This window comes from Macrobrachium nipponense, chromosome 1 (assembly GCF_015104395.2).
Source record: "Macrobrachium nipponense isolate FS-2020 chromosome 1, ASM1510439v2, whole genome shotgun sequence".
NCBI lineage: Eukaryota > Metazoa > Arthropoda > Malacostraca > Decapoda > Palaemonidae > Macrobrachium > Macrobrachium nipponense.
This window is the reverse complement of record NC_087200.1, coordinates 77,401,275-77,413,339: the sequence shown is the minus strand read 5'-3', so window position 1 is coordinate 77,413,339 and position 12,065 is coordinate 77,401,275. Positions and strand designations below refer to the sequence as shown.

The 12,065-nt window shown below is 34.4% G+C and overlaps 1 protein-coding gene across 7 annotated transcripts in view; it reads left to right on the top strand.

The window, feature by feature from the left end:
- Positions 1-12,065, top strand: part of LOC135219392 (tyrosine-protein phosphatase non-receptor type 4-like) — a 523,112-nt gene that overhangs the window by 264,467 nt on the left and 246,580 nt on the right. For all 7 annotated transcript variants that reach the window (XM_064256132.1, XM_064256131.1, XM_064256135.1 and 4 more), the window contains one exon: positions 8,080-8,146. In XM_064256132.1, coding sequence (XP_064112202.1) covers positions 8,080-8,146 — 67 coding nt within the window. The remainder of the gene's footprint in view (positions 1-8,079; positions 8,147-12,065) is intronic.

Below are 12,065 nucleotides of genomic sequence, written 5' to 3'. Positions count from 1 at the left end.
TTCTTTCAGTTTTCTTGACTTTTTGGTTGCCAAGGTTTTCAGTAAAAATTGTATTCACGAATATAAATTAAGGAGTTAGAAATATAATATATGTATATACACACACGCACACACACACCTATATAAATATATATATATATATATATATATATATATATATATATATATATATATATATATATATAGGTGTGTGTGTGTGTGTGTGTGTGTAAAAATACGTTTTTCAGGTATAGAGCCTCAGCCAGCCCAACAAGATAGAATTAAATATACCTTTGAAATAACTGCACCCAAGGAAAACTATATGAAAAGTGTAGATGTAACTGTCATATGGAACTATATAGTTCATTTGTTATATTAATCGACTGTTTTATACACACACACACCTCTATATATATATATATATATATATATATATATATATATATATATATATATATATATATATATATATGAGGTGTGTGTGTGTGTGTATACATATATTATATTTCTAACTCCTTAATTTATATTCGTGAATACAATTTTTACTGAAAACCTTGGCAACCAATTTATCACATGAAATACAAGGGCTTTGATATACTTCTATGGCATTATCACGAGAGTTATCTAAGAATTCTGTCCATCCTATTGATGATCTTAAAGTTCCACATTAAAAGTCGTTTTTTTTTTCCTTTCTTTTTTTTTTTTTTTTTTTTTGGTTGTTGCGTTATTTGTTTTTTGGGGGAAGGGTAAACTCCAGTTAGGAGAAACGGCGGTTAATATACATACATACATACATACACACACAATATATATATACATATATACATATATATATGTATAATATATATATTGTGTGTGTATATATGTATGTATGTAGATTAAGCCGTTTCTCCTAACCGGAGTTTACCCGCCCCCCCCAAAAAAAAAAAAAAAAAACAAGCAAAGGAAAAAGACTTTTAATGTGGAATTTAAGGTCATTAATAGGATGGACAGAATTCTTAGATAACTCGTGATAATGCCATAGGAAGTATATATCAAAGCCCTTGTATTTCATGTGATAAAAGTCTGTGTTGATCAAACTAGTTAATCATTAGAAAAGAAAGCTGACCGTCATAAAAATATATATTTGCGATAGATAATATTGCAGTTTTTGGTCGTATTAGATAGAATAAACAATGGTGAAAACATTTTTTTATTTTGATAACAACAGTTAGAATAATGTAATTGCGTTTAGTGTGAAAGAAAAAATAATGAAAACATCGGTGTTTTCCGTTGAATGTACGTAGTTAATTCACTAAAAAGGAATTTGTAAAATATACGACCCCGTTGGGAAGTAGTACCGAAAGTGCACCTCACAAGGTGCACTGTAGACATTACTAAAGTTTTTTTTGCAGCGTCCCTCCGACCCCTAACTGCAACCCCTTTCATTCCTTTTACTGTACCTCTTTTCATATTATCTTTCATCCATCTTGCTGCCCACCTTCTCCTAATGATAATCCATAGTGCAACTGCGAGGTTTTTCTCCTGTCACACCTTCAAACTTACCTATTCTCAATTTCCTTTTCAGAGCTGAATGGCCTCATAGCTCCCAGTGCTTGGCCTTTGGCTTAGACTGTATATTCCATTGCCATATTCCATTCCTATAAAATATACAGGTTTTGAGGTGTTGGTTCAACCCCGACCCAAAGAGAAGATTCTAACAGACAATTACTCTCTTCCATTGAAGACAGTCCAGATCAGCGTCTTGCGAAAACACTTATGAATAGCACTCCCTCCCTCCCTCCCCTCCTCCCCCCTCCCTCCCTCACTCTCTCCATGAACAGCCATATCGCGTCTCGAAAACACTATGAATACCCACTCCCTCCCTCCCTCCCCTCCCTCCCTCCCCTCCCTCCCTCCCTCCCTGTGTCAAATTACTAGGCATAAGCGGCACTTTCATAACTTTACATTTTCGTAGTACTTTATTGTCATCTTAGCACATATGCAATGTAAATTTCCCCTTTATTTATGCACCAATCCTTTGTAAAATGTCTTTTTTTTTTTCTTGACATTGTATGTATTTGAATGTGTATGTATTGATGTATACTCTCTCTCTCTCTCTCTCGTCTCTGTCTCTCTCTCTCTCTCTCTCTCTCTCTCTCTATATATATATATATATATATATATGTGTGTGTGTGTGTGTGTGTGTATATATATATATGTACGTATATATATATATATATAGTATACATACTCACATACACATTCAAATATATGTATGTATGTATACATTTATATTATAATATACACACACACATATATAACGCGAATAATTGATATACGAGAATTTGTTTTCTTTAGAATAGCGATCATACCGCAGAGAGAAGGTTCCCTAGCGTGCGATAAGAGGCTGGTTAAAATGAAATATTGGAGAACTGGTGATAACCACGGGGCTTCAGCGTAGCGTACTTGCCTATTTGGGATATGAATGGCTCCTTTTATTAAGGGAAAACACAGAAAGGCAGTTCTCGTATGTCACGCGGAATTCGCCATATTTTGTTTTTGGCATACTATATTCCCTCCGTTTATTATTATTATTATTATTATTATTATTATTATTATTATTATTATTATTATTTATCATGTGATTCTGTTATGCCTTGATAATTTTTATGTATTTAGTAACATCGATATCATTATCCTTGATAATACCGATATTATTATTATCTTGTGTAACATGGATATCACTATCATATATCCTTTGTAATACTGCTATTATTATTATTATTATTATTATTATTATTATTATTATTACCTGGGTAATGAGGATTACTATTCGCCTTTGCAATACTGATATTGTTTACTAAAAGCCTGTTGGTTATGAATTTCACGTTTGTACTTGGACCCTTTCTCCTTATTACCGTCATTTTTGACCTGTCATCATGCACTTCAAGGGGATTCGGAGACAGCGACGTCAAAGCCAGTGTCATAACCGCCCCCCCTCATGATTGTCTATAGACATTAATCAGATGTCATCTTCTCTAAATTGTAACCCCTCTCGAATTTTATTTTATTCCGGTAGTAATTTGGGAGCGAAATGTGTTGCAAAGATAATGAAATTCAAGTAGCAAAGCAACACAGATAAGGACAAGTTAAAGAGCGGATGAAGATAACTGTTCAGAACGAAATTTTTTGAGAAATGTGGAAGTGTATCCACCGTGCTCATCGCAATACGTCATGAATAATATTTTATTTAAATCCTCTGTCCGTAATTAACCTATCTGAAAAACCCGTAACTTACTTGGCAATCGGGCCTTTATTTTATGAAATTGGAAAGAAGCTGCAGATGGCGGTAGAGTTAGTGACTCGTTCCTCTTGGCGTAGCTAGTGACATCAGTTGTTGGTCTTGCTTATTGATAAGACCTCATTTGCTCCTGGTGAGGTCAGGGTAGATTTGCTGGGAATTTTGTAGACAATTGTCACTATAGCTCTGTATTTTACAAGTACTGGATGAAAGAGCTCAAAAATACCCGTACGAGGTATACACTCACGGGTGCAATATCAATCAGTGCCTTGACTTCCAGTCGTCATAAAATCATCAATAGTCAGTCGCGGGTTTGGAGTTTGTAATGAATATTTATTCATGCATTTGCCAATCAAGTAAAAAGCTTCCCTACCCCGAATCCCAAATGGAAATTTAATATCGGGAGTGAGAGGGGTGACCACAAAAGTATATTATTATTATTATTATTATTATTATTATTATTATTATTATTATTATTATTATTATTATTATTATTATTATTATGTAAATTGAAAATAATCAATATTGCCACCAGACATGCATTAGTTATTTCTCTCTGGTCGAAACTCATTAATATACAGGGAGCCTCCTTCCCATGGAGATGTAGTTTTAATATTGGATTATTTTACTGTATATAGTAACTCAGGTGTTAGAAATGCCAGTTTATAATAGTGTTGTTGGTGCTTGTGTTTCTGTAAACACTTATCTTGCAGTAACTACGTATTATTCAATTTATATTTGGGTGACTTGTTCTATTCTTTTGGTATTGTTGGTTTTCATCAACCTACAATTTCTGCTTTTTTTCTTTTTATCAACCAGCAACTTCCGTCTTGTAAGAATTATTGTTATTCCGTTATTCGGAGAAAATTTAATTGTACGAGCTTTGGTCAGTAGACCGGTCTACCTATCAACTCGAGGAAAGAGACAGAACATAGGAGGAGAGACCGATGCCTTCGACACGAAAAATTTCAATGGAGTCATTAAAGCTGTTGGCTGCTTCGATCCCTTTTCGAGAATCTGACTCAGTTCTGATAAATTTCGGCGAATTCCTCTGAACACGACGCTGTTATTGGATTTCTGCGAATTTGCTGAATATCGTTAAGGCCATGTCATTTTACTGCCTCCACTCTCTCTCTCTCTCTCTCTCTCTCTCTCTCTCTCTCTCCCTCCTTTTCCCTAATGGACAGTCGAACGCGAACGCTAGTCGTCCAGTTGTGAGCTAGGTGCGCGACCAGCCAAGTCACAAGGAGAGAGAGAGAGAGAGAGAGAGAGAGAGAGAGAGAGAGAGAGAGAGAGAGAGAGAGAGGGAGGTATTAATTTGTACCGTGTCAGAATGTTTTATCATGTAATTAAAAACGGAAGGACTTCCATGAGTTGATACTCTCCCCTCGGGCTAAAATCATTCATCAGATATTGCTTCTCTCTCTCTCTCTCTCTCTCTCTCTCTCTCTCTCTCTCTCTCTCTCTCTCTCTCTCTCTCTCTGTGTGTGTGTGTGTGTGTGTGTGTGTGTGTGTGTGTGTGTGTTTTATATCTGGACAATCCTAATTGTTCGTCTTCTTAATTCCATCCATCCATCAGGCAAATAGGTTACCAAAGACGACTAGAGAGCCTGAACATTTATGACTTAGAAACACGACGATTGCGAGGACAGCTAATAGAAACATTCAAAATGCTGAAAGGCATAACAAAGGTAGACAGTAACCTATTTTCGTTAAACGAAAACCAGACAAGAAATAATGGATGGAAACTAGAGCTGAAAAAAAAGTTAAGTATATCTTAGTTTTACCAGACCACTGAGCTGTTTAACAGCTCTCCTAGGGCTGGCCCGAAGGATTAGATATTTTTACGTAACTAGGAACCGATTGGATACCTAGCAACGGGACCTACAGCTTATTGTGGGATCCGAACCACATTATATCGAGAAATAAATTTCTATCACCAGAAATAAATTCCTCTGGTTCCGCGTTGGCCGAGCCGAGAATCGAAGTTCGGACCACCGGATTGGTAGCCGAGCGCGAAACCGACTCGTCCAACGTGGAACTAACTAGAGCTGAACTTTACGTACAAGATATATGACACATGAAACAAACTGCCACCAGAAGTTGTAAACAGCAACAATGGGGAAGAGTTTAAAAGGAAAGCTAGACAAAATCATTAGGCCACAGTGAATGCACAGTAAAACCTGCTCCTAGAGATAAGTGAGCACACGCTATCTTAGAGACATCCTAATCCTTGTGACTCCTTTTGTATCGTTCCCTGCTGTCCAACTTCTTAAACTCCGCCTTCCTCGAGTTTTTAGCCGAATACTTTGAGAGACTACAGTTGAGCTCAGTTATTGTGAAAATAATCCTTTCTAGGAATAATTCAGTATCGACAGATGACGTATATAAATTTTCGGCGTCAGGAAACTCTGGAATAGGACGGCTTAATTTAACTCGTATATAAAAAAAATCGACAAATAAGGGGAGTGGTGCGTTTTTTTCAAAATTTGTTCTGGTTTTACACAAAAAATCTTGGGTTCTTCATTCTAGTATCTAGAAGTGGAAATAGTGTTTTAGCATTTGTCTTACGCGAAAGTGACTTGCCGTGTATGCCAGAGATGTTTCGTAACAAAAGTTAAGAATAGTCCTTAAGATTCTAAGGGCTGCACACGCACACACACACACACTACTATGAGATTCACAGCCGGTGTCCTGGTCTTTTTCCGGAATAAACTTTTATCAACGTACCTGACAATGATGACACGTTGTCACAGGGCATCTTACATCCTTACCAAATTTTTTACTGTATTCTGTATTACGAAAGTTGCATAATTTTGGTAATTATAAGAGTTACACCGACTTCTTGTCGACATCGCCAGCAATCTCAGAGGAATGTCTTTCGAAGATATGACGGAGGTAACTTATGACGTCATTAACTTGCCTCCTTCTCAATGGAGGATTGGCTATCCGTGTAAAAGTATCCACCTCAGGCAACAATGAAATACAACCAATACTCCTTGTTTGCACTTTGTAGTAGTGGTAGTAGTATTAGTTGTAGTATATAGGATTTATGCCATGAGGTCACTAGAATCCTTGAAGAAAAGGGTTTCCACAAGTAATCCGAGAAATTACATTCTATCACTCTTTCTCCATTGAAAAATTATATAATAAAAATCAATTAACAAAGTGAAGAAAACTTGGGCATTCGTCGTAACTTCTTTGATATTTTTCCTAATATGACCGTGACGATCATTGTAATAAATAGATACTTGCATAAGATTAGATTGGATTATAGCATTTAGACTTCATGTCAAGCACTGGAACCTATAGAGGTCATTCAGTGATGTATTATAACCCATGACATTTTTTTCTTGGCAAAGCAAGTTGTAATGTTGTTCTGCAAGTTATGTTTTACTAAGAAATCAACAACTATTGCTTTATAGATCATGCATAATTATCTTTCTGCACCTTATGGAAGTCAACAAATGACAAAAACTTGGTAGCCTTGGGTGTCCGGGTGTACTCCTTACCCAAAAAAGGACCCTGTTATTCATTTACCTGTTCAAGCTTACGTAGGGTTTGCCACAAGCCTCCTCACTTCTAAACAATTGTGCAAGTCGAATCACAAAAGCTGTCCTGCAATCATGGGGACAATGACTTTTCATAGCTGCCATTCTTGAAGCCTTGACAAGGTACGAATATTCATTCAGAATAGAATATCAGTGACAGCTGTTTGTTGTCATCATCTTATGGGAGGAGTCGGGACGTTATATGTTTACGTCACGTATAACTTTGAACTCATACATTAGTGTGTTCCACCACTGGCTTCGGTTACTATATTTTACTCTTATGAATATATTTTTTTCTAATAAAAGCTGCCGAAAATTAAGTTGGGATGTAAAGTATACTATGGGTAAATAATATCTTTGTCAAATGCGCAGAAAAAAGTTATTCCGGAAAAACACCGGGACAGAGGCTCTGAGTCTCATAGTAATAGAAGCACATACATACATACATACATACATACATACATACATACATACATTAACATATACATATATCTATTATATGTATGTAATGTATGTATGTATTGTATGTATAATAATATATATGTGTGTGTGTGTGTGTATGTATCTTATATTAAATGAGTGTGTAAACAATTAAATTTTTTCGAGAATCTCTCTCTCTCTCTCTCTCTCTCTCTCTCTCTCTCCTTTTCGTGTGCCAGTGAATGTTTCGTAACAAGACGTTGGGTGCATATTTTAGAGGGATTCGCTCTCGAGGAGCATTCAGACTTTCAACTAAACCAGTGACCAAGTGTTTGTCATATACTTCTGTTCCACCCTTCTGATATTTGAGAACTCTGACATCGATCGTAGCGGCGAAATGTATTTAAAATCATCGAAATCGTGCTTTGCTAGAAGTAAAACTTTAATAGTGGATCTATACCCTATTCAGTAACTAGTCTATCTCTCTCAGCACACACACACACACACACACACACACACACACACAAATATATATATATATATATATAATATATAATATGTAATATATAATATATAAAATATATTCATATATATATATTATATATATGTAAATATAAAAATGTATATAAATATATTTATATATACACATGTATGTATATGTATATATACATAGTATGAGTGTACCTTTTATTGGAGAATAAAGGTATTACTATTATTATTATTATTATATTATTATTATTATTATTATTATTTTATTATTTATTATTATTCTTATTATTATTATATTATTATTATTATTATTATTATTTTATTATTATTATTTATTATTATTATCATCTTCCACAGAGATGGTTGGATCCTCTGAAGCCAGTCAAGAAACAACTTCGTATAAGGACCAAAAGTTTAGGAACATGTGAGTATCTTCTGTTTACCTCTTCCTAAATGGATGTGTATGTTGAGATACATTTGGTCATTTAGTGCAGTTGCTATCACAAAAGAAAAGAATAAAGTATGATCGAAATTATGCTTCAATGGAGATTAGTCTGTAACTGCAACTATATATACTATATATATATAATGCGTGTGTCTGTTTGTATGTTTATATATATACGTACATTATATAATATATATATATATATATATATATATATATATATATGGACATAAGTTTTTAGATATAAAATTGTATAGTACATACATGCATGTAAGGACGCACACACACACACACACACACACACACACACACATATATATATATATATATATATATATATATATATATATATATATAAATATATATATATAGCTATATATTTATATTATAAATATATATATATATATATATATATATTAATATATATGTGTGTGTGTGTGTGTGTAGGTATGTATGTGTTTGTATTTATATATATATATATACTATAAATATATCTATTATTATTATTATTATTATATATTATTATTATTATTATTATTATTATTATTCATTATTATTATTATTATTAATAAATAATAATATAGTAGATGAAACCTATTTTTTTGGAACAAGGCCACAGGGGCCATTGACTTGAATCGAATTCAAGCTTTCAAAGAATATTTTGTTCATTAGGAAGAAGTAAGAGGAAGTAAAGTGAGATACAGAAAAAAATAAATAAATAGATAAACGATAAATACATATTAAAATTCAAGAAGACTAGTATTATGGTAAAAATGCATTGTATTTCCGCTTGAGCTTCTGAAGTTCCATCAGCACGACATCCACTGGAAGGTTGTTCTACAGTCCAATGGAGTGAGGGATAAAGGACTTCTGGAACTGAGAAGTTCGACAGCGAGGCACATTGATTCCATATTGGTGCTGCTGTTCAGCGAAGCTGGTTGCTCTCGGCAGATAAAGGGGATCAGGGGTCAGTTGTGAATGTGAAAGATCTGTGTTGAAATACAACTTACGAAAAAGTGACAAGCAAGAGACCATACGTCGACCAAGTCATGACTGCTACTATTAGGAAACAGACACCTACCACCACGAACCACTCTGTCTAAAAGAGATAAATCTGGCAGAAGTAAACATCCTCACCGGTGAACAGTATTCTCGTAAAGGAATTACAAATGGCCTCCTGAAGGGGGTGGTGCTGTAGGCATTATTTACGTTCTTTGCCGCGTGCCCTCGGCCCCTAGCTACAACCCCCTCTTTCCTTTTATTGTACCTCCTTTCATACTCTGATTCTTCCGTTTTACTTTCCACCCTCTCCTAACAATTCAATACAGTACAAATGACAAAACAGATTACATTGATCACTGTTGTAAATATTTGAGGCTTTATGGACAATACCTAACTTTACATATATTTTGCACATAATGTTTGTAAATATAAAATTGTTTGCATACTAATTATAATATATATATATATATTATATGTGTGTGTGTGTGTGTGTGTGTGTGTGTGTGTGTGTGTGTGTACGTGTGATTGTGTATGAGAGATAGAAGCGAGAGAAGAACGAGAGAGGAGAGAGAGGAGAGAAGAGAGGAAGGTCTTATTCAGTTTTGTTATTTGCCTTGTATCTTTGGGGTATTACCATTATCCCTGGACAGTAATACATACAATACATTACTGATATTATCCCGGTGAAATTGCGAAAGAGTTGCAGCAAGAATTGTATTTTACTTGGAGTTGGTGATGAATAGTGGATATCATTCTCCTCGTTGTGTTTCAGTAAGAAACAGTAATTTTAGGAAATGGAAGTTTCATGATGATTGCGAAAGGCACTCGTTGTTTCCATAGCCGTGAATGTAGTGCCCACTAGCGGATCGAGGGAGGGGGTGGCCATCTGGGCACGTGCCCCCCCCCCCCCCCCTGAAAAATAATGAAAAAATAATAATATTGAAAATTTAAATAATAACAACATTAATGGAAAATATAACAATATAAAAAATCGATTTTAGAGATAATAACATTGTGAGAAAAATTAACAATAATAATGATAATAATAATAACAATGATAATGATAATAATAATAATTATCTTAATGATAATAATGATGGAATCAGCATTTCCTGATAGAACAGACAATTGCTGTCCGTTTCAGAATTTCTATTTAAAATACTGAATGAAGGAAATATATTATACTGTGATACGACAGAAATACTTCGTGTAAAGGTATCATTTTCCCTTAAATTTTACACACACACAAACACACACACACACACCTATATATATATATATATAATATATATATATAGATATAGATAGATAGATAGATGGATAGATAGATAGGTGTCTGTGTATATTTATAATATGAAAATTAGTCCAACCCCCCCTGCGCAATATAATTGTTCTGGATCCTCTAGTTTAGTGGATCGGTGTCCCTGATTCTGGCGGTGGAATTTTAAAAATCGGGAAACACGACGATGCAGATCATTGTTTTTGTGCTAATTTAGTTAATGTCACTATATGTATATATGTATACACATATATAGGTAAAGACATCATAAAGTGTATCATACCCGTATCGTACCCACAGCCGACGGGTCTGAAGGTTTTCCTATACTGCCCCAAAGAAATCGGGCGCACTCTTGACCGGTAGGCTGCTTCGGCACCATAATGAAGCGATGCTGCTTCTACACACTTTACTCGTCACAGCAATAAAATTGTAAATCGTTAGTGTGCGTGCACCTTGGCATTTAATGTTAATACTGTTTATCAGTAATGATGCACAATAATCTTTAGTTATATGTCAGTTCTTATGCAATAGTGAATCAAATCTTTCGGATCTTGCTTAAAGAACCATCGTTTTCGTAGCCTTTTAGTTTGAAGCATAGTTTACGGTGTTGTCATTGTGTTGTGCTGAGCCTGGATAATTATGCTAATTATATCAAGAATCTCTTATTTTTAAAGCCGCTCTCCGTTCATGATACTCATTTCTGTGGGTGCATCTGTACGTACTGTATACCGTACTATCTACGGTAATCCAGGCTATTGTATCTTCAGTAACTTCACAGGCACAGACTAATCATTCTTGTCATGATCATTCTTAAGTTGTTATTTAAGGGTTCTATTGTTGTTGGCTTTTGTTCGTTTGCTTTAATGATTGCGATTGTTTGCTGTGGAGATTTGCATTTGAAAGCATTCATTGCTCTCCATTCTGGGTTGAACGCTGTCATCTATATAATCTTAGTAGTTATGTTGAACTTTTGTTTCTTTTTATGATTTGGTTTATTGTAGCTTGTGTTGTATATAACGGTTATTTTAGGTGTCATTTTTTGGTACCTTTTACCTTAATCTTGTTAATTTCCATTAAACTAGTAAGGTTATTATTATTACTTAATAAAAGGTTGAAGAATTGTAATGATGGCTCGCTAAATAACTAATGAAAATGTAAGAGCTGTAGTGAATTGTAAAAGAGGATTTAACTTTTCATACTTTGTTTTAATATTATAAATCTTGAACACCTTCTGAATGTCTTTTCAGAAGGTGCTATGAATAAAGAACAAAATACGTAAACATAAATATTTTCATAGAAATCCTCGTGATGTACACATCAATGGGCTTATGAGAAGCTATATTGGAAAAGTTTGGTTTTTCAAGTGCAGAATGTTAATTTATTATAAATAAAAACTCGTATACCCATACCTTCAAAAAATAGGGTATTATGAGAGTGGGTCGTGATGGTTACTTCCTACTTTACGCATGTTGCATAAACTGTAGGCATTACTTATCAGCGTCCCTTCGTCACTTAGCTGCAACTCCTCTCATTCCTTTAACTGTACCTTCGTCCATATTCTTTATTCTTTTTCTTCCATCTTACTTTCCACCCACTTCTAACTATTGTTTCATAGTG